The sequence below is a fragment of the Danaus plexippus genome, chromosome 6, assembly GCF_018135715.1.
Source record: "Danaus plexippus chromosome 6, MEX_DaPlex, whole genome shotgun sequence".
NCBI classification, from domain to species: Eukaryota; Metazoa; Arthropoda; class Insecta; order Lepidoptera; family Nymphalidae; genus Danaus; species Danaus plexippus.
The window spans coordinates 4992298-5015356 of NC_083540.1; the positions used below are offsets into that span (position 1 = coordinate 4992298).

Here is a 23059-nt window from a genome sequence, read left to right on the forward strand (position 1 = left end):
TTTATTAATAATTCAAAGACAATACACTTATATAGTTATTTAATTACCCAATTTACAAAAGATATTTACAAAAATAGAAAAAATAGGATCCATCTTCAGCGTTATTGTTTTCGAGATAGTGATATATTAAACTAACCTTACGTTATACCTAAAAGATAAAAAAATATAGAATTTTCAATTTACTTAAGACTTTAGATGTCATAAAATAGTTTTATTTAAGTTATCTTTGATCTTTCTTCGGATATGCCGGTGGTGCCTCCAATTGTTGACTACGAGTCCACTTCAACCCAATCCCATCACGAACTTTGGTATTTGATATGCCACTTGCGGTATTTGCATTAACATTGACATTCTGTAAATAGTAAAAAATACTTATATTGATAAAAACGAAGGGAATTATATGTTATTAAGTATAACATTATTATTTTCTATATGTAAAATAATTACGTATGATTACTAAAGGAATTTTTTATATTGGACAGGATTGTTTTTCGCTCTTAAAATAAAGTTTTCCAATAAACCCCATCAATATAGCTCACAAAAGTTTCTTATTTTTTATTCAATAACATACGTTAATTCTATAATGTGAGAATATTTATTAATTAAAAAATATCATCGCTCCGTATATACGTCACATGTAAACTTAAGTAAGCATATTTCCCAGTTCGGGAATTAAATGCACATACATATTAGTTACCTAAACTTCTGTGAAAGAAAGTCGTTACCTGTAATAGAGATCACAAGAAAGAAAACAGTGCATTGAAAGACAATTGAATCTTTATTTATAAAAATCATCCATACTAGAATCAAATTTGATCGTTGATTGATTACTGACTGATATTGATTGATTATAATCATTTGAAAAATCTTAAATAGTAGATATATTACAAGTTAAGGAGTAGACAATGCTTTTCCGTTTGAACAGTCCATAATATATTTGTTAAACAATAGCAGAAGCAAAAGAAAACATGCATTATTGTTACATATACTTGTTGTATGTACATAATATAGTGAGCAGTTAAACGTTAGTAACAGAATCTCTTGCACCAACCTTTATCCTTGGGCACCTAAAATAGTTTTCCACCACCATTAAACTTGAGTTACACTAGGTCTGTGAGATAAAGAATATTTTAGAATTTTTCATATAAGCAGTAGGTAGTCATAGATTTAGTAAAAAAAAAATCTATAAATTGGTCTTAATTTGAGAAGATAACAGTATCTGGTATCTTATTATTATAAAAAAAGGTATGTAAAGAATATTTAAGTATAAGGAAGGTTTTTGTATCGACATTTTTGTCGCAATTAATCATATAGATTGATGTTATTATTGTTTTGCATTAGCTGGTACTAACATTAGCTGACGGTAAACAATTTTTAACCAGAGATGCATGATTATCATCAAGCCTGCAAGAACCTCTAGCAAGAACGATTTGATAGATCATTCATCTACTAGATATATATATATATATATATATATATTGAAAAATATTCTAGCATCTATAACCATTTTACTAATAAAAAGATAAAATGGTCCGAACCGCTGTTGATTAATACTTCTACTTAATTTAAATTAATAGGAAGCGGATACTTTTCATATTAGAAATCAAATAAGATTTAAAAAACATATCAATATATACATCATACAATATAATATAATAAAACTCACGAGACGGACAATCCGTTATAGAACCACGCGCGCCATGTTTGCGGCGCGGGCGCACCGTCAATGCGCGCCTCGATGTGTCCACAGAGCACGCGCCTGTCGTGCGAGCGGCCAGACCGCGCGTCACACACGAGCCGCTTCCGACATTCGCCGTCACACATACCGCGACGTGGACTGCTTTTCCAGTAATGTCTGCAAATACAAACATTAAATTATATCACTAAATATATTTGATAATTATTAATTACAAACTTCTGAATACCAACTCTGACGCTATAAGCTTAAAGCAGAACTGTTCTTTGTGTAAAGATCTCTTCAGCATAGCAATGATGGATGAGACAATAAATTGTCAGTGTAATAACCTTTATATTAAGAGGGTAATCTAGGCGGCTATTAAACTGTCTCGTACGTTCATTAAATCGGTATTGTTAGTGTTTGATTCTCATCCACATATGTGTTAGTAATTAATAAAGGATATGAATAAATTGAAACCAACTTGTAATATAAATTAAAGACGTCTTCCTTGGTGGTCATATCGTCTATGAACTTGTCCCAGTCTTGAGGCCGCAGCGCCGGCATCATGTAGGCGGAGCGCGCCGAGTACAGCTTGTACCATATCGGGTATCCGAACAGATTAGCCTCCTTCAAGTTCATTATCCAGGTCTCGTGATCGACTACTAACTGCAAACAATATGGGCCATATTTTTCTTAATGGATAACTGATATCTATTTCGATGAAATGAAAGATGTCTGCAGTTGTTTGTTGACCGTGAGAAAACTATATAGGTACCTACTTAATTTAATATTTTTTATGTCAAAGACACTTGGCCTTTATCAACAAAAAATATTCGATAACTTTATTTAATATAAACTTATTAAAATTTTGAGATACAAATTTTTATAATACTAAGTGTTCAGTGCTAGGTTTCTTGAAAATACAAAAACTTCTTTAATATTTCAAACAACACGACCGGAAGCTTGAAAATAGGATTGCTCGAAGAGATAGGTCAAAAGTTCACAAAAAGTTATTTCTCCTCCCATTTAAGATTAAATCCATAATTATATTTTAATTAGCTTCATTGATAACTACATATGTTTGCTCTGTAATTGACCTTCTTAATTAGATCTAGTCTTTAACGACTTATATATCACTATTAACTAACTATTATATGAAGTAGTTAAGATAAAGGAAATAAATTTACGTACGTGGGAGACATATGTTATATAATGAGACTTACTCGTGTTGTTGCTTCGTGATCACCGTCCACGTAGTAAATCCGGTATCCGAGATTTAAATCGTAATACGGCGAAACTGACGGACCGACATATGCTATACTCGTCGCTCTCCCTGAAGACATTAAAAAATTAAATATATTTTCTATATTAAAACAATAAAATTTTTTGCAAAACATATTTATGAAATTAATGAGATATGTTCAAATACTGTGACTGTTGCTAAGAAAAAGAATTGTCAGGTGTAATAAAAAAATAATAATAATAATTAGAAACAAACCTAAATCATTCGGATCATAAAAAACTTCAAATTCATCGTAATGTGTGTGTCCAAAGAACTGAGCTGTTATTGTTGATTCATAACGATTGACGATCGCGTAATAGTTTCTGCTCCAGACCTTGAGACAGTCCGAATGTCCGGGTGGGATGTGTCCTATCAGGTGGACCTTTTCACCGCTAAACTCAGCCGTTTGCAATTCGTATATTAGCCATTGAAGTTCCGTTGCTGGATCTGTACTATTCAGCAGAAGCCACCTGTAATAAAAAACGCAATATAATATAAATACCATTCAACCATATTTGAAACGTCTATTATGATTATTTATTGACGTGTTTTTTTTCTTTCACAGTTTATAGTGTTATTAGATATTATAAAATTGGTACCTTAAAGATAGAAAATACAATAATAACAATAAATAACAATAAATATATACATATTTATATGAAAGAAATAATTATAAGTAACAAGACATATTTAATGTTTTACATACCTACTTTAAATGAAATAAGCAAAAATCTACATTATAATGACTTCTTTTGTCATAAAAAGTCTCTTCACCACCTAAAATAATAGCATTTGAAAATATCACCTCTAGAGCTTAACTGATTCAATTTATAAATAGTCTGTGAGAACTTATGGAGGCGGTGACAATACCACTTCCAGGTTATGATTTTAAAAGGACACGTTTCTTTGGGACCCTGTCATTTTAAAAAATATTTTTTTATTCGACTGGATAATGCTTAGCTGTCATTGTAAGAACTAAGTTTGTAAGTTTTATTTTAACGTAATTAAGTTTTAAGAATGACAATTGTGGTTTCTAAATAAGTTACATTTTATCTCACATTTAATATAAGAAAATAAATTATTCTTATATATTTGTATTTCCATCCAAATCGGTATACGAAGTCAAAGGTATATAATGAAATAAAAACTTAAGCAATGTTTTCGTAAAATTAAATAGGACTCATATACAATTACACTTGACATTAATCAAAGTCAGTTTAGTTGATCATAGATGTTATAAAATCTTTTGAAACACCTTTCGCATTCGTTACGGTTCAAACACCGTTGTGGCCTAAATTTAGAGCCTTAGGTATACCTATCGATATACTTTATTCGAATCCCGTTGCAATTTAAACTGATATAAAATATGAATCATAAATATAATAAAATAACGAAACCAAAAACAATATTACATTTACATTTCGGTTACTAGCTGATAAACATAATTACTAATAAAGCATTGCTCGGTTTTTCGTATTCATTCCTATTAATGGATATATCAATGCAAAAAAATAACAAGGATCAACTATTTTAGTTCTTGCTAACTTTGCGTAAATAATATGTTAGGGTAGCAATATGGGAGCATTTACCAATTTTTATTGTTGCAGTAGTTCATATTGAGCGAGATGATGCGGAATCCAGGTCGAACGAGTACGGAGTAGAAGGCGCCGCGTCGAACAGTGTGAGACACTCCCGCGGGCAGCCAGCGACGCCATTGGGCGTCCAGCTCATTGTACAGCCACGCCATGTTTGACTCCGGTGATGAAATGAATGGAGGAGGAAAACTAGGAAAAATATTTATAAAAATGAATAACGAGCCACGCTTCACTCGTTCAGGAGCTTTGTTCAAATATGTCATACTTATTTTACAATATATCTATTTACCTGTTAACCGGTGACGACTCATGGTTCCCGAGTGCAGGAAAGATAGGCACTCCAGGAAACATATCTGACATCTGTGCAACAGTCTCTTGTAGAACTTTTAAATTTTCTTCCTTCGTTTGATTCCATACGTCGTGAGGTGGTAAGTCTCCGGTCCATAAGATGTAGTCTATATCCTGTTTCCATAGAAAATGTTAGTTACTTTGTGCATAAAAAGTCAATAAGTGTATTATAAAACATCGAACATATTGAGAAATACAACCGCTATATAATAATTTATAGAATTATTATAATGATAATTACAGGATGTGTGTTAGCTATATGTTGTAACATGTCATCTATGGTTCGTTTCGGAGTATCACACTTGCGGTAATCCCCCCAACGACCAGCGCCGTCGCCAGGAGTCAAGGCTGGTCCACTTGATGCCCGACAACAAAGGGGCTCATTGCATTCTGCGTTGGCTCCTAAAATAATAAAAGATGTATTTTACTCTAATCCTTTTAGATAGTATATACCAAAACGTCTTCAATAATACCTTCAGCATAATAGGGATCGAAATGAGTGTCTGATATTTGAAGTACTTTGAATGTCTGTGCCTTATCATCAGGTACTTTTAAAGGCAGCACAGGTGGTTTTGGAACCGGAGGGAAAGTAACTTCCCATTCATGATAGGGATTGTATACATCGCCGCATGCATCGCCGATTACAAAACTACATATTTCGTTTGGTCCTAAGGTTATTCGTTTCAAAACGTACACTACTTCACTCTGTAATCATAATTTTCACATTATATTTCATACATCATAGAAGTGAATTGATCACAATGCCATGAGTTTTATTACATACTTACACCAAACAATCTAGTGATGCCTTCGCAAACTCTTGCAGACTGTATGTTTAAAGAGACACAAAACTGATAGATCATTTTATTTATCTCATCTTTGCTTTTACCCAGCCTCATATAGTGCTGCAGCAGACCCGCTCCAGCTTTACAAGCTGTACAAGATACTTTAGACATAACAGAGTGTTCGACCTCATAGTACACCTGTTTCAGATTTAATAATTTTAAAGCCTTGTCCACAAACAGAGGTAAATTGGAGCTTTTGTCGCTGTCCCACAGAAGCCGTGAGTAGTTACGTTTTAAGGCCACCATGTGAGCTATAAGTTCTGTTTCATTTGCAGACGGCGGAAGTTTGTGTGTGAAATTTGAAGGATTAAAAAATATTTCGTCGTTTCTTGGGGTATCTGTCCAATTCCAGGTATCCATTGGTTGTCTCCATTTTATAACTGGTTTAATATTTCTTCCACTTTGTTGTAAAAATAAAGGATTACCTGCAGATGATAACATGATGCAAATGCTATTTACGATAATACTGAAAGTTATCTTTCCTATTAAACCTTTCGCTTTTGAAAGCGAAAAGAATTAATATAGTTTATAATGATAGTTTTTATAACGAAAACCAACAAATGTTAATAATACATAATTTAGATATAGTTGAATCTTCTACTTGCCTGATATCGTCGTTATGAATAGTAAAGTCAGCAGGTGAAAAAGCCATGATATCCTTATGATCATACCTAAACAGTATAGTCTGAAACAATAAATTAGGTATTGTAAGTTTAAAACAAACTATAGCTGCTTTAAAAGGATACATCCCATACATATAAATTAAAAAAATATAAAAAATTTACAATAAGATTGCCGAGGTCAGATTTTTTTTTAATAAATAGAATAATAAATCTTAAGTTGTTCTAGAATTAAAGATGTACGCTGTCAAAACTTCAGACCTAAGGTCAAAAGATATGGTCTATATCACTCGGCCAGAGAGTCTTGACGTGTAATTTGATATTTCAGTCAGTGTCTCATTCATATAGGTTAAGAGTTCATGTGAAGCACAGGTTATAAAACAAACGTCCATATCCCGTACAAAGCCAAAATAGTAAAAAAAGTATTTTTAAAAATCATAGTAAGTGATGTCTTTTATATCTAGAAAGTTATAACAATATTTTTACGACAAAACGATAATAAAACGTCGCGTTAAGCCTAATTCCAGTTGGATAAGCTATAAAAATGTCATAAAAAGCTTATTCCCAAAATCGTTCAAAAATAATTGTATGTATATTCCTAGTGAAAGTAGGTCACATCTTATTTGTTGGTCTCGGGGATATCTCTTGTAAGAATACGTTTGATTGTAGATGGTACTCAAGTTCAACGAACTACATTTATCCGTTTTTGTATTAAATAAAATTTACACATTGGACATTGTGTCGTTCCAACTAGATTTGTTTTTGATATTCCTTTTTTAAAATATTGTTCAATTAAATAAATAAATAACAAATATAAAAGACAAAAACAGTTTTTTTTTTCCAGAAAAGGATATAGCTATTGTTTAATATTCCGATCACAATAACATGATCTACATTTGTATAAATAGCATTCTTTTTAAGTTAAAATTTCTTTCAATGTGGTACAATAGTCACAATCAGGAGTCACTGTATACGTTTAAACCGCCATGTGACTACAAAACAATTAACATTTTTACTATATATGTGTGTATATGTCCTTTGTTACTTAAAAGTTTAGTAATTACATTTGAAGCGACGATAAAATATAATTAAAAAAAACACGCAACCTCAATATTTTCAACTGTATATATTTTAAACAAAATATCTAACATAAAAATTGTTGGAATCAAATGATAGCAATCATGTTTTATATTTGGCGTGAAAGTTTCGAGAAAGCTTTATAAATACAACGAAAAGGGTGAGATTCCTTCAAAAGCAAGCTAGCCAGACGTTATATTAGAAATAAATGTTTTTGTTAATGCTAAGCTGCACATTATTCGATAATATCCACCAATTAGTAATATTATTTAATATGTGTCTTTTTTCATGTGATTTTTTCACAATATCAAAATGTAGAGTTTATAACTTAAAAAAAAATGGAAAGTCATGCGTGTAAAGATGAAAATTTTATGTATTTATTATTCATGTAGATCAACGTAAAGTATCTCCATTTGAGTTCCATTCAGAAGGCTATAAAAACAAAATAATAGTTGATTTATTCCATTTACTGGGCCAGGTTTCTCACCAGTGAATAGATTTCGGCACAAAATTGGCTAATGAAATTCTCAGAAGGTGCTTTTACATATTATGCCATTTATGAATCAGTTATATCGCGAGTACGGATGTGGAGGTCGGCAGTCGGTACTTTCTCCTCGCTTCATTGACTCTGTTGGAAAGAAAGTGACTGTGATATCGCACGTTTTGCACTTAGGGAATCCTATGAATTATTTAAATTGGAGAGCTTTAAAAATTTAACCTTATTAAATGAACTTCTTAATTTAAAAAGTATTTACTTATGACGTCAGTGATTTTTTTTTCTTCTTTTAGGTCTTTTATTTTCTGCAAATTAAACATTTCGCAGATTAAACAACAAACAAATATAACGACATATCATAAAACTAGGCTTTTAAATGTTTTAATTTAATTTATAACTTACTTTTATGTTTTTTAAACAATTTTTATAAAGTTGACTCATTTCTTTAATGTATATTTAAAGACACATATGAAAAATAATTAGTAGAAATAATTAGATTCCTTTTATATTAAAACAAAATATTAATGGTAATGATACGATCGATTAAGTGAAAATATGAAAAAGCAAATACGCTACTTGTCGTCAGGGACGTTATCATTCAATAATACCTCTGAGTAGTTCATTGCATTGAATTAAGATTTATAATTATTTTAAAGAAACAAGAGGATCTTGTTTAAACAATGCAAGCATAAAAATATTGTTACACCATCACTAGGTTAGATACTTTAATTTTCAATATATTGCCATAACTTTTGTTATTAAATAGCCAGATATTAGAAAATATAACTGTATAAATAAAGAATTAACTTCGGTAATATCTTCAAATAATCAGAATCGCTATATAAGAAACGAACGAGCTTGATAGTCCATCACACACACGACTATCTTGTACCGCAACCGCTTACCATAACATTTGATTGTTATTTCCAAGTGGACTGAGACAATTACGTTCGATTACAATTTGTAGATTTAAAATACAATAGGTACATACCTATCAGCATTGCAATAAAACATCTGTAAGAACATAAATTACATATATTGCTATACTAAGATTAAATAACGAGAAGCAATTTTGTAATTACTTTGTTGGTTGTAAAACTACACGTGGTTTGAGGAAGTTTTACATAAATAGAGTTACCTATTTATTATATGTAAATCATTGAATGCCATCCTTACAGATTACGCAACCAATAGGATTATTCATTGAAATTACTTTCATCCGGCGTCTTGCCAACAGAAAATCCAAATTGCTTGTCATCCACTTTCACTTTAAACATTATTTAGTGCCTGGTCCTGGTTAAGTAATGACCATGATTTGGACTCATGACTCAGGGATATCCAAAAATGACACCTAAAAAATTCTCATCATTTTAAAGTGCTATTGCAAAAATTAACGTATTTTTAATGTTTAGTAAAAGAAAAAGTTGTGACCGACTAAAGTGCAGTTTACTTTTATTTTAAAAATAAATTAATGTATTCGATCCATTATAGATGCATAAATAATGAAACAAAATATAAATCTAAGTTTAGTAATAAGTGTCTAAGTCACTGACTAGTCATAAATTTAATTGCGATTTTTCAACAAAACTAATCATTCTGCAAAAATAAGAAAAAGGTTTAAACATCCAGTCACAAACAGTTCACATGGACTATCTTTCACCGGCATCCATCTCGTTAAATCTCTAGTGAAAATAAACTAGCTGTTTTCGCTTCCTATTCTAGTTTAGATTTCTAACATAGGTAGCTTGGTATGGGACAATATGGCTGTATCTTTTGCAATTAGAGATATAAATATTATCTTAATTTATAATTGAAAATATACGTGAAATATTTATTTTTGCTGCTTTTTATATAGTATGACATTATTTTGCTTATACCAATAATAATTGTGACTTAATTTTGTTATAAACTGACTAAGTGTGAGCGATACAGTAATGTAGCATCGCGAATATTAAAGAAATACAGATATTTTGTTGAAGTTTATGGGAAAAATATATATATTTTTTCCTTTTTGAGATGTGACATTTATCTATTTTACAATACAGCTTATAGTCACCACACGGTTCATTTAAGGTCAATGCCAAGTAAGTCATCTGTAAAGGGGCCAGCTCACGGAATAACGGACAAGGCTGCGCCAAGTGTTTTTCTAGACCTTTACTTGGCGCCAAGTTTAGAATTACTGGTATAGTATTTAATAATTCCTAGACTTTGGCAACCCGGAAAGTTTCTAGAATATTAATGAAGACCTGTATATACTTTTTGCATTTTTGGGTGTTCATTTAATTCTAGACATATAATTCATTGCGGATTACTAAATACTTGTAAATTACTTAACAAAGATTTTCAAATAATATAAAAAAATGGCTTTATAATTTAATTCTTTACTATGTCCTTTCCAATGTTTGGATTTTTTATGTAAGTATCCAATAAAAGGAGTAAGTTGTGTCACTAATAAAAGAAAACTAAAAAGAATATATTATCTTATCATTTAATACGTCACGTCAGTTGATTCCTAGTTCGTCCCATGATCCCTGCTGCATCCAGAATCCCTGATTGTAAATATCTACTTTCGTTTAGTTCATCGAACTCACTTTCACCTCCCTATAGCACTTCCATTGTCGTATACTCTCATCGGAATGCACTTCTATTATATTCGTTAGTCTACCACATGTTTCCCAACTCAATACAATACTCCTTAACAATTCACAGCTTCTCCCAAACGTATTGTACAATGGATGTGGCATCAGAATTCAATTAGATACCTCTTCAAATAATCGTAAAATTTATTATCGATTAACTTATGCAACGGAAACATATATAATGTCATTATTATAACTGTTAATTTTATTTTCCATTAAGATAGCTTTAAAAGCATAATATATCTTTTTGATGATCAGAAATTAAAGAATCACAAAAAAATATATGACTGTACCGTCAAGAGTGGTATGAACGTTCGCAGATTTTCTCATTTGATATTCAATGCTCTGGACGCTCTGTCCAAACTGTCTAATAAAGATCACGGTTCGTGTATTAATAGTGTAGTTACAATTCAGAACGAGGAAAACGTGTACCATCAGGATATAGATATTGTGATATTGTAACCTGAATACAAAGTGTCGTATTGTGCCGTAAACTCTGAGGTAAGATTTTTTATAACATGTAAAGTATACTTCTATTAACCGCTATTACCTTCTAACAATAAACGCTACCGCATTCTCTTTACGGTCGAAGTATCCGTATACAATTATAAGGCCGACATTATCTGTAGTATTTACTTTTATCAAAAAACAACACTTTCACTGACATTGGCTTCATCATAAATTAACGAAATATTTATTTTGTTAGCCTTATCAAGAAGAAATCGTCAAAATAAACAAATTTCTTTTAAAATCGGTATAATTTTATTCATATTTAGTACTATAACTGAATGACGTTTATTTATGACGTCACTGGAAAATGAGACGATAATTGACCCCAGTGGCTCTCAGCGCTGATAAAAGAATACTGTCCTCCAAATACACTATCTGACTTAAAATTATTTACACTAACTACAAAATAAATTATACTATTATGTAGCCCAATCGGTACTTCTATTTAAAATGTTATTTATTTAATTGTATTGTTTATTGCCATAAATAAATATATTTAAACCGCAAAGAATTTAGAGGGTAATAATATTATATGAACTCAGTAATACCAAATATTTTTTTTATTGCAAGTATATATAATTTAAGATGTTACTGTGATTATTGAGAAAGTTAATAATTTTAAAGGTACGTTTTCTCTTAAAATTATCATTAAAAAAGATAATTAAATTTTTTATTTATAAAATATGGAAGTAATCTTTTAATATTGTTATCAAGTTCTTCAGAAAATCACATTTTTAAAAAATATATGAAATAATCATGTACAAACCTCTTTTTTTAAGTAGATTATTAATTATCTTTTAGAAAAGCAATTGTGCAACTGAAGATATAATCGATTTGACATCGATACCACAATTAACAATTGTAAATTATTGCTTCTTTACTGATCAGTTCAAAATAATCCCTACTAATTAATATTAATATAAGTCGTGGTGGCCTGGAGGTTAAAAGGCCCGCCTTTCATACGTGAGGGCGCGGGTTCGAAACCTGGTACCAAGTACCAATGTGATCTTTTCCGAATAATATGTACTTTCTAAGAGTATTTAGACACCACTGACAAACGATGAAGGAAAACATCGTGAGGAAACCTAGTCTTATAATTTCAAATTATAAATAAGATTGAAATCGCCAACCCGTCTTGAGTAAGCGTGGTGATTAATGCTCTGTAACCTTCTCCATGTGAGAAGAGGCCTTTGCTCAGCAGTTGGCTTCGATATGATGATGATGATGATGAATTAATATTATAAATGCGAAAGTAACTCTGTCTGGCTCTCTGTTACTCAATCACGCCTAAGCTACTGAACTAATTTGCATGAAATTTGGTATGGAGATATTTTGATACCCGACAAAGGACATAGGCCTTTGTACCGGGGGAAAAGACGCATTTTCATGGGAAAATTCAGTTGGGCCGATCGCTTTTACTCCTAAACTACTGAACAGATTTAAATGAAATTTGGTAAGGAGATAGTTTGAGACTTAAGAAAGGACATGAGTTACTTTTGACCGCGGGAAAACAACGCATTCCCATGGGAAAAATTACTTTTCTGGCCAAGGAAGGAAAAACAAAAAACATCGTATATAAAAATGTATTGCAGTAACCTATCTTCTTCTTAAAATGTATTAACCTAACCTAACCTATATATTACTAATTCTGAAATTTACGCGGACGAAGTCGCGAGCAAAAACTAGTAATAATAATAGTTCTCATTATCATTATTTATAACAAACGTATAGCTCATTAGTTGTTTCCAACCATTTTGTTTTGATAAGACAGAGAGCTTAACGCTGGCTTTGTTAAAAACAATCGCTGTTAGATATACGTTTAGATAAACAATAATTCAACACCAATAGAAGATATTGTTATGTATTAAAAGAAGCAAGTTTTATAAAACACTAAAATGAAGATCTAAGATCGTTGAGTAGTTTTGAAGTTATAACGTACCAGACAGACAGACAGGCAGACAGACAGACCAAAATTCCAAAAATTTTTTTTTTGGTTTCTATGACTCTACTTTAATTACAGTTAAAAACCTCCTAACAGTTTTTTGGAAAAATATTTAATGTACAAACATTAATTTTTTGCTGTCTTATTATATGTATATATATTGATAAACATTGAATCCCTACACCATTTTGTTGCTAAGAAAATTATTGTACTAGAACACTCTTGAAATATATATCTGTTTATAATGATTTATATATAAATTAAAACTGACACAATCAGACAAAATAATGAAATCATTTGACCAAGAGTTTTTACAAAAGATTATTGTGATTTCACTTTAATAAGTACTTAGGTATATACAAACAGGACATTAGTGTAATTAATCATCAAACCATAAATAATGGTAATATATCAGAAAATTCCATTCACCATCAACATTATGACGAGTTTTACACCTTGGACATAATTGTGGTTACTTAGGAAAAAACCTGTTTTAAGGAAAATTATCTACACGAGAGCTTACATTTTTTTTAATATTTGATAATTAACAAGAATTAAATGAAGTATCTTCAATCGAATATGTATATATTACAAAAATGTTTGTCTGACTATGCCGCAATTGTTTTTCAAATATCTATGTCGAGTTAATACCTATATGTTTTTATGTTTATGTCAGATTCTTACGTTAGAAGTGGGTCAATATTTACGAAATATATTTATTAATAATTAAATAATTAAAGCCAATGTAATCTCGGAATAGTGTTCATTGAGTAAATATAAATAGGTATGGATATTATCCGATCCTATGAGTCAGGCAAATTCTACTTCATGAATGTGAGGAATCTATTAGTTCTTACCTACTTAATATTTAATTATGTTTGTCCTTATATTCTTCCTCGTTGTTCCAATAAGGACAATAACAAGACGTATTAAATGTTTCAGTCTTAATATCATTTCTTACTCGTTGTTTATTGATGTGAAGTGACCTCCGACACGCTTTCCTTTTGCCTTACTATGTGACATAACAAGATATTAACGAAGCCTTGTATGTCCCACGGTTATTGATTACATCATTTATTTCTGTATATGCAATCGATTTGCATACTATACTATAGATAGATTTCTCTTATTCTTCTCTAAAATACCTGAAAAACATCTCTCCTAATACAAAAAAATATATATAAGGAAAACTCTTGCCCGTCTCGTTATTTTATAAGAAATATAATATTTTACGTAACATACCTTACAATGTAATCGTGGGAGTGAAAATGACGCAAGAACATAATTAAAGTGGGTATTTACTCGAGAACCAACTTGAAAGAAACCATGGGCTTACTTCTACTATAATAGGAAAGTTTTCTGTCAATAGGGAATATAAGTAAATATTATTTTTGTTGCTAATATTCTAAGTAAAGCTGGCTATAAAGGCAGATATTATCTTTATTCATAAAATATTATTATATTTCAAAGGCAATTGTGACTTCCATCGGTTAGAATTAAAATGTTTCCATTGAATTCACATCATTGTTATCTTAAACTGCTCTGATTTAAAAATTAACTTCCTAATAATGGTCCGAGTTTAAACAAAAGTAACATTTATATGCGACGTATGTGTTTATATAGACTATCTACTTATAATTCTTCGACCATCGAGAAGCCGTTAGCCTCCTTTTGTCAACCAAAGAAAGTGGGTTCAATAAAAGGATGGCACAATTATGATAAAAAAAAACTTACTCAATGTCTTTCGACGCATTAGCAAGCATAAAGATACTTTAACTCTGTCAATAATTGCTTATTATCCTTGTATGTAACGACTCTTTTGTCACATGTTACCTAAATGTTGAGAGCAATTTATTCCAAAAAAAATTTTAATCAAGATACTGTTGAAGGTTGACCAAAAAATGCGACTTGAAATATTAACATTTTTTATCCAATCAGATTGGAGACAGATAGATGAATAATTAGATTTAAGCATATATGTATAAGTGTACGTGTCTGATATATCCATATTAATTTAGTTTTACTCGTTTATTCTATGAAGTAATTATTACTTTGCGAATAATTTTAATTTATTGTATGCTATGAAATAGATTAATAGTTGCATCAAATCCAAAGGTATGTAGTAAAAGTCCGTATTCTACATACGTTAACTTTAAAACAAAAGCTTACTTATATTTCATGATTTTACTTTTCTCTGATAGTTATTGCATAATATACAAAAATTTTTTTTTAACCTATTCACGTTTCTTACTTGACAGTATGACATGAATCAACTTTCAAATGATAAAAAGAGTAAATATTCAATATAGTTTTATAATTCTGATAATGTATACAGATAAACAACAACAGAAAAGTGTTTGAAATGTATTTTTACAACACGCTTGATTTCTCAGCTGGTTGTAGAGAGTTCACTCTTAAAACCTCACTAACATGTGTTGTATCTTCACATTAGCAAAAAAGTGAAATCTGTTTATAGAAGCGTACGCATTCACGGCCTGTAGTTACTTTGTTACGGGCACTTATTGAATTCAATTACGCGGATATTATTATAATCATATATTTAAATTATTATTCATATTTTCCCTGACTCACTTTATATTTTTTCTTTACATTTTTCTTTTTTACCAGCATCTTTTAATCATTTTGTAAATTCATCGGTTTTCTTTAACTGCCAGTATTTAATTTTTTAGTAAAAGATAATCAATAAAATTTGTAAAATGTTATGAAGGTATGAGTTTAAATTAAAAAATATATATTTTTAGCATGAATATACATCTCAACAAAACTTAAAAAGAAAAACATATAATGTAATAATTAAATAAATCTACGTATTTTTGTAAGCATAATCAATATTATCTGACATATTTTTTATATTAACCCTCATTGTTATAGATAATTGATTTGGCCTCTATTTCATTCAAATGCTCCAATTCCTTGATAACGGAGATAAAAAATAATGACACCATGGAATGATAGTGGATTGCTACTGCATAATAATATGATATTTGCACCAACAACATAAAAATTGTTTTTACATCATCTAATCTAACTATAATCTATTTAAAGTGAGTAATATGTTTTTGCGCACAATATTACAAGAGACTTTATTTTCTTACTTTTGTTTTTCTTTGTCTGAAAACTCAATAAGACACTGACAATTTAGTTTTTTCTATTTGTCAATTCTTATACTGAAATTAAATCTACTACAACATTTATATTTCATCAGCCTAACTTCAATAACAAACAAAACTTGAATTGGTTAACAAGTCGTAACTGTAAATACAAGTAACAATAGCTCAATTGATATATTCTATAGCTTTACAACTTGTTTACTCATTCGAAAGGGTTGTGTTTTACAAACGCCAATTGGCATTCCGGTTGATCAGGTTTATATTTTAAGTTATTTCAACGTAGACAAAAATCGCGATCGGCTAGTGACACGGAAACATTCACTTGGTTACTAGATGTCGTTTAAATAAGTATAGGAAGTAGGCCATAATTCCGTTGGCCTACTCAGTACTCACATTACGATGACATTACAGAGGAAGTATCAAATTTAATAAACTTCTGTTATATAAAACATTGAAATGGTTTTAAAAACAAAACGCAAAGGAAATTTAGCATTTGTAGTACTTTTTTCAAATTTCCCGCTTTTTTATAAGGTCTATTATTTTTATTAAAATATTAATGAAAAGTTCCTTACTATACCTATAATTATTGTGTCAGGATGAATCGGGTTCGTTTTATAAAAAGAATTAAAAAGATACACTGTGTTATTATTGCACTATTAGAAAATACATGCATTGTAGTTTCCTTCAATCGTTTTATAGTGTAGACCACATTTTTAAACAATATACATTCTAAACATTTATCGTTTAATAATAACAAAAATGTTTTATTTTAATTGATAAAACTTTGCGAAATATTATTTTTGATTAAATATTCTCTTACCTTTTTCAAATATAAAAAACTAGATGCTCATGAAGTCTGTTCAAGAGCGAAGAAAAGTAGGCGCTTCAGTTAATATTCCAACAACAATAACATGTCACTAGTTTTCGTGCAAAACTAACGTATTTCGCATTCACATACTAAATTAATAAGAGAAATTGCGCGTTTAACGTATGTATACGCGAGCGGACCTGTGGCTGTTTGCCAGAACACTGATTTCCCAAACGTGGCCGTCAACAACCGCACGCGGCGCGCGCAGTGAGAGTTGTGGCTGGGATGGCTGCGAGGTTGCGTGTCTGATATAAGGCAGTCGCATTACAGCGATGAAGACCGCGACTGCATCCTCAAGATGCACGTACAACATGCACCTGTACTACAACGGCGCCCTACCACTGCCAGACATCCGAGAAGCACGCACGCCACATAGAAACTATACACATAATAATCCACCAACAAAAATATATGTGAGCATTCTTTTAATTATTATAGAGACTTTGCCGCACTAATCCAATTAAAATTTGATTTAATTATGAGGTCTTTATTAAAGAAATATATGAGAGGGCGGGAAATAGTGCGGTTATATTGAAACGTGTAATAGTTTTAAATACTAGCATAGTATACATTAAATATATAATTATTTATTTCTCTAGATAGATACTTTCCTAACATTAAGAAACTTGATTTATATATTAAACTACGAAATAATTTGTGTTACTACTTAATATTTTATTTTAATTTTTCCAAAGATTAATGACTGTTCAAAATTAGGTGTAATTTACTATAAGAGTAAAGCGTTACTTTAAGTATAAAAGATTATTAATTAATTAATGACTACTAACTTATGATGAGTGTAGACGGGTGCCCTTAATGAGATTATATATTTCAATTGCTTGGTATTTTTTTTTTATTCTGATCTAGATAATTTCAAATAAAATTTTGTTCAATTAACAATGCATGAATTAAATGAATTAAGCTGTATTGATAAAAGTTTTCTTTTGATTTAAAATTGAAAGTATGAATTAATTTATAACTAGTTATCCAAGTAATTTTGTTCCACGGGACGAAAAATCGCTTTTTCTAAATGGTGAAATAAAACTCGGGCCTTATCGGCAATAGTTGTTGCCTTGTCATTGACTGATTTGACTTTTACAATGATGTAACCTTTAAGCAAATACGTGAAAAATATAATAATCAAATATCATACATCTTAAGACAACTCAGAACAACTTCTGTCGATATACATTTTCTAAGTCTTTAGGCGTAGGGTATCCCACTAACAGAGGGGTTGCGAAGATAACAGATGTCCATTCAGTTGCAAGCTGACTGTTACTCTTGGTTGAACATGGGAAGTTTTCGTGCACCATGCGTCATTTGACCCTATTTATGTCCCTCTCTGTTTTATGTTATGTGTGTATATTTCTCCCTTTCTTTATGGTTACTGTTAGTAGAGTTGTTTAGACGTTGTCAACGGCAACGGTAGTCCAATACATGGAACACGAGTGTAAACGCTCACCTCCCAGACGTGTCAAAGGCTTCCTCTTGACATTACGGTTTAACAAGAATAAAACCTAAAATTGACGGCAGTGCATTGCAAGAATAAAATATTTCTACTCCAAAACCGTAAGTCTTTGAATTATATTTTCAATGAATTAAACATTTTTATTTGGTAAATTCTACCGTTTTTGCTTACCAAAAAACAATGTGAAAAATTAAAGTTGTCTATATTTAAATAAAGACTGCTTGAAAAAATTAAATTCTTTATGATACTGTTAAACTGTAAGTTCATTTTTATTTCATAAATATTACATACCACTTACATATAAGCCTCTGTATAGATTATGTAACAACTTTTTATATATATATATTGTTAAATATTATACCTATTATTTTTGGTGTAAAGCTACCCCTTTACACTTTCGTTTTATTTCAAGCAAACTTTAGTGAATTGTTGTCAAAACGATAACATTTCGTTTAATTGAAACAATTTTCTTATATCAAACTTCCTGCTGAATTAAAAAAAAATTATTACTTTTTAAAAAGTATCTAATCTTAAAAATATCCAAGTCTGTTATGCCATAGTTTTCATAAACTGCTTTATGAAAAATTTGAAAAATATTGTAGGACAGTATGTCAGATCATGATGAGGGCTTACCACTAAACGGTACATCATAAGCGAAAACATTCTTGAATATTAATAAAATACTAGTGCATACAAATGAAATATGACCTTTTTAATATTTGTATCACATGTAACGTATGTTTAATACTTTTTTACATAAACGTTATCTTCTGTCTATGTAGATGTATTAAAAAAAAATACGACAAATAGGTTAATAATACTTTTTATTCGCTATTTGCGAACTTTTTATTACGTCTGTATTTTGAAATTAATATCACTTGAAATAGCTATATAATATTTTTTATAAAAGGATTATTTTTTCTGAGAGCAATACGTAATATAACGCCGAGTTGCTTGTTATTCAAATCAATGAACTGTTTCTTTTTTGGCCTTGTCGTTACTAAAGTATTGAGTTAATTAATTATTTTGAAGTATTCCTACATGTACCAAATATATAATAATACCACGATTAACCATGTAATTGAAACCACGGTATTGGTTATTGTTCGATTTGTGCTCGATTACTTTAGTTAGTGCAACCTAAAATATTAAATAACCTGCTAAAGAGCCGTTAATAAATGTCCACAATAATTTATAATTGTAAAGTTAAGACATAAGGTTTTCATTCGCGAAATATATTTCTTACAATCAAGCAAATAGCAGCAATCAATATACAATAAATAAATTGTCATAAGTTTTATTTGCCATTTACGTTTATTTCATATGTCAGTAAATACAATAGATCGTTGTTTTTTCATATTTAACAAACTTCCAATTTTCATATATACTCGTGTAGAATGTCCTGTGCTAATTGTAATTAAAATTCGATGCTGTATAAAAAAAATACTCACAATACAGATATAATTAAATAGATTATCGTTAAATTAATTCTATTTAATTTTAAAATACTTTGGTCATTACTAAATTTATTTAAGTTAATTAGGGTTGAAATTATTACTTGACCCTGAAGCAGTACAGTATAAAATGAGGACCTTTTAATTGAAACAAGTAAGATCACGTTACTTACACGATATTTAAATTAAGCGTGCACGCGATGAGGGTCGTTTACCTTTAAATATTGAATTTAGGGTTCAAATAAGACAAACAATATATCTCTTATATAATTACTATAATTTATTACAGATACCAATACCAATATAAAATGATATAGTAGGCTCGCAGACCGTGAAAAAAACATGAGCTTAGTTACGAACTCCAACGATAACTTTTTACATTCTGATTGCATCAACACCGAATCTTCTAATTGGAATACTTTATATGGATCAACTATCTGGACGGATAGCCGATTAAGAGATGCTATTGTTAATGCACCTTGTAAGGATCACAAAATTAAAACCTATTGCTACACGTGCAGAGGAAAAATAAGAAACTATGGGGTCACGCCATTAAAAGCCACGTTTTTACCAAATAATCATTCCACTCCAAAATTAAATTTAATGAACACAGCAACGAAATTAGAGCCATCGAAAAATACAATTGAGAGCTGTCCTGACAATATTTGCAGCCTCAACAACTCGTGTAGAAGAAAAACTTCTATTACTGATGTTAACTTTAGTAATGTTCAAGTAGCCCAAAATATACCGACAGTATCACAACATGTCGATGAGATTATCCGCGGTAAGTATAGAAGTGCAGAGTATGTCCAGCCAATCAATGTTTCCCAAAGAAGACTGAGAAAAAGATTTAAAGGCATTGGCTGTGTAGTAAATTTTTCATTACATGACAGCCCAAAGAAGAAACGAACAAAAATTCAAGCATGCTCAATAGGATTAATGATTGTAGCGATAGTACTCATTAGTTTAATATTAGTCAATTTTACAACTCCTAGTTTTATACACGCAACTAATGAAACAAGTGCAAGTTTTGTGCCAATAGAAGACATATATTTTAATGAAACTACTTCAGCCGTTGTTAGTATATATCCGGAAGCATTGTTTCCTAGTGTAAATAAAAGAAACATTACATATGAAACAACAACCGAACATTCTATAGATTATCGTAATAAAAGCAACGATCTTTTAAATATCATATCAAAAATAAGAAAAAACATAAAGACTTACCCCAGGGTGGGGAAAAAGACCGAGGAGGCAAAAGAAATTGTAAACAGAGATCTGTCAGCTGATTTTTGCTCGTGCCAAACAAATGAAGTGTGTATGTTAGATGAGAAAAGTGGAACGTCTATATGCCAAGTTGCCGTAGATTTAGAGGATCCTACTGGTAAGTTATTATAATTTCAATCATGAGAAATAGATTATGTTAATTACAACTTCATAATCACAACTATTTCGTATTAAAGGTTGCGGAGGACTCTGCGCACTGGAAACAGAAGCTTGTCAGCTTGTGGATAAGTCAAGGGGTGTGCGTATTTGTAAATTGTTAACTCAAATCAAGTGCTCGCCTCAGGATTGGCGATGCCGAGACGGATTCTGTGTCCCATCTGCAGCAAGATGTGATGGTTTCATACAATGCTACGATCGCTCCGATGAAATGCACTGCGGTTTGTGATGATAATAACACAATTAATTCTTATTACATTTATTTAAACTATAAATACATAAGTCTTGGTGTGGTTGCGTATAATTTCAGAATGTGATTTAAAAAAGCAATTCCGATGTGGCAATTCAATATCTTGTTTTCCCAACAAAAAGAAATGCGACGGTTTTATTGATTGTTGGGATGGATACGATGAAGTTAATTGCACTTTAGGTAGGTATGGTCTTTTTTATTTAAAATTATCATAAAATAAAATGAGAAACTGAAATAATTTAAATTTATTTTTTATAAATGTCCCAAAAATGCGTAACCTTTTGACCCAAAACTTTACATTCACGTTAAATGTAAATAGCATTTATACCGTTCGGTCCACGAAACTAGGTTATGAATATACAGAGGTAACGGGATCATTAAGACTTCGAAGGTCGTATATGTATACGAAAATGCATTAAAGTACTGAGTTATTGTGAATGTGGCTATTTTTATACAATGCGGTTTGTATAGAAATGTTGGGAGTCATTAACTATATATATTTGACAATAGCTACCTAATACTTAATAGTTTAACTTTCCCAAGGTAATTGCTTTCACAGTTAGTAACTTAAAAGCCGAAAAGAATAATTTTCATCTTTACAAAATAAACGGAAAAAAATTGTAATTAGAATAATAATTACTAATGGATTTAGAGAATAATAATGTAAATATAATTTCAGAATGTCCAGAAGATCAATTTACTTGCAATGATGGTCAATGTATAATTTCTTCAAGATTTTGCGACGGTCTAGCCGACTGCGCGGATGGGAGCGATGAGCCGCAGGGATGCGGAGGGGCTTGTGGTACACATGAGGTGCAATGCCGAAACCATCGTTGTGTGCCACGCAATGCTGCGTGCGACGGACAAAATGACTGTGGCGATAATTCGGACGAATCACACTGCTCTTGATATAAGTGACATAGCCGTGTGATTGCATGGTACCTCCAAAAATACAGCATTTGTATTCCATTGCAGAAATGTTGGTTTTGTAATGTCAGTAACATTTTCTATATTTAATAGCTGGCTATGGCAAGCTGAATTACAAATTAATGTTTGCATATTTATTAAATCATTGTTATATTTGAAATGTTGGCACCTTATCTTCCTATTAAACAAATATTTATTTGTTTCTGCTTTTATTGAAATCTTGAAAATATATATTAAATCAGTTGGTTATTGATATAATCAACTAATTTGTCTTCTTTTTGAGTGTCAGTCAAATTTTTCTTGTTAAGACCAGTTTTATAGATATCTATTTTTGCCACGTAAATCATAATATTTGAAATAAGCAGCTCTTTCTTTCCTCTGTCTCTCTATATACGTAATACAAATATAAACATAAAGACCTACTTTATTTTTAATAACAATATTGGTAATCTGTTTTCAAGATATAACTTTAAAAAATAATAATCT

The 23059-nt window shown here is 30.6% G+C and overlaps 2 protein-coding genes across 8 annotated transcripts; one reads left to right on the top strand and one right to left on the bottom strand.

Moving 5' to 3' along the window:
- Window positions 1–22: 22 nt before the first annotated feature.
- Window positions 23–17201, bottom strand: LOC116779181 (sphingomyelin phosphodiesterase). Of its 4 annotated transcripts, XM_032673372.2 has the most exons (13): window positions 16984–17200; window positions 6354–6433; window positions 5692–6173; window positions 5377–5608; window positions 5145–5305; window positions 4845–5017; window positions 4550–4744; window positions 3177–3430; window positions 2902–3011; window positions 2160–2344; window positions 1667–1855; window positions 1052–1111; window positions 23–352 (listed from the first exon to the last, which is right to left on the bottom strand). In XM_032673372.2, exons 2-12 carry the CDS (start codon window positions 6415–6417, stop codon window positions 1090–1092), a joined length of 2067 nt encoding a protein of 688 aa, XP_032529263.2. In that variant the 5' UTR covers window positions 6418–6433; window positions 16984–17200; the 3' UTR covers window positions 23–352; window positions 1052–1089. The 4 variants fall into 4 exon arrangements, with proteins under 4 accessions (XP_032529263.2, XP_032529262.2, XP_061385583.1 ...); XM_032673371.2 differs by lacking the exon at window positions 1052–1111 and having other exon boundaries at window positions 16984–17201; XM_061529599.1 differs by lacking the exons at window positions 1052–1111; window positions 16984–17200 and adding an exon at window positions 10874–10892.
- Window positions 10950–22772, top strand: LOC116779182 (uncharacterized). 4 transcript variants are annotated; one of them, XM_061529600.1, is made up of 6 exons: window positions 17276–17444; window positions 18426–18600; window positions 20243–21337; window positions 21417–21617; window positions 21707–21826; window positions 22326–22772. In XM_061529600.1, exons 3-6 carry the CDS (start codon window positions 20296–20298, stop codon window positions 22553–22555), a joined length of 1593 nt encoding a protein of 530 aa, XP_061385584.1. In that variant the 5' UTR covers window positions 17276–17444; window positions 18426–18600; window positions 20243–20295; the 3' UTR covers window positions 22556–22772. The 4 variants fall into 4 exon arrangements, with proteins under 4 accessions (XP_032529267.2, XP_061385585.1, XP_061385584.1 ...); XM_032673376.2 differs by lacking the exons at window positions 17276–17444; window positions 18426–18600 and adding an exon at window positions 10950–11081; XM_061529601.1 differs by lacking the exon at window positions 18426–18600 and having other exon boundaries at window positions 17275–17444; window positions 21707–21830; window positions 22326–22495.
- The last annotated feature ends 287 nt before the right edge of the window (window positions 22773–23059 follow it).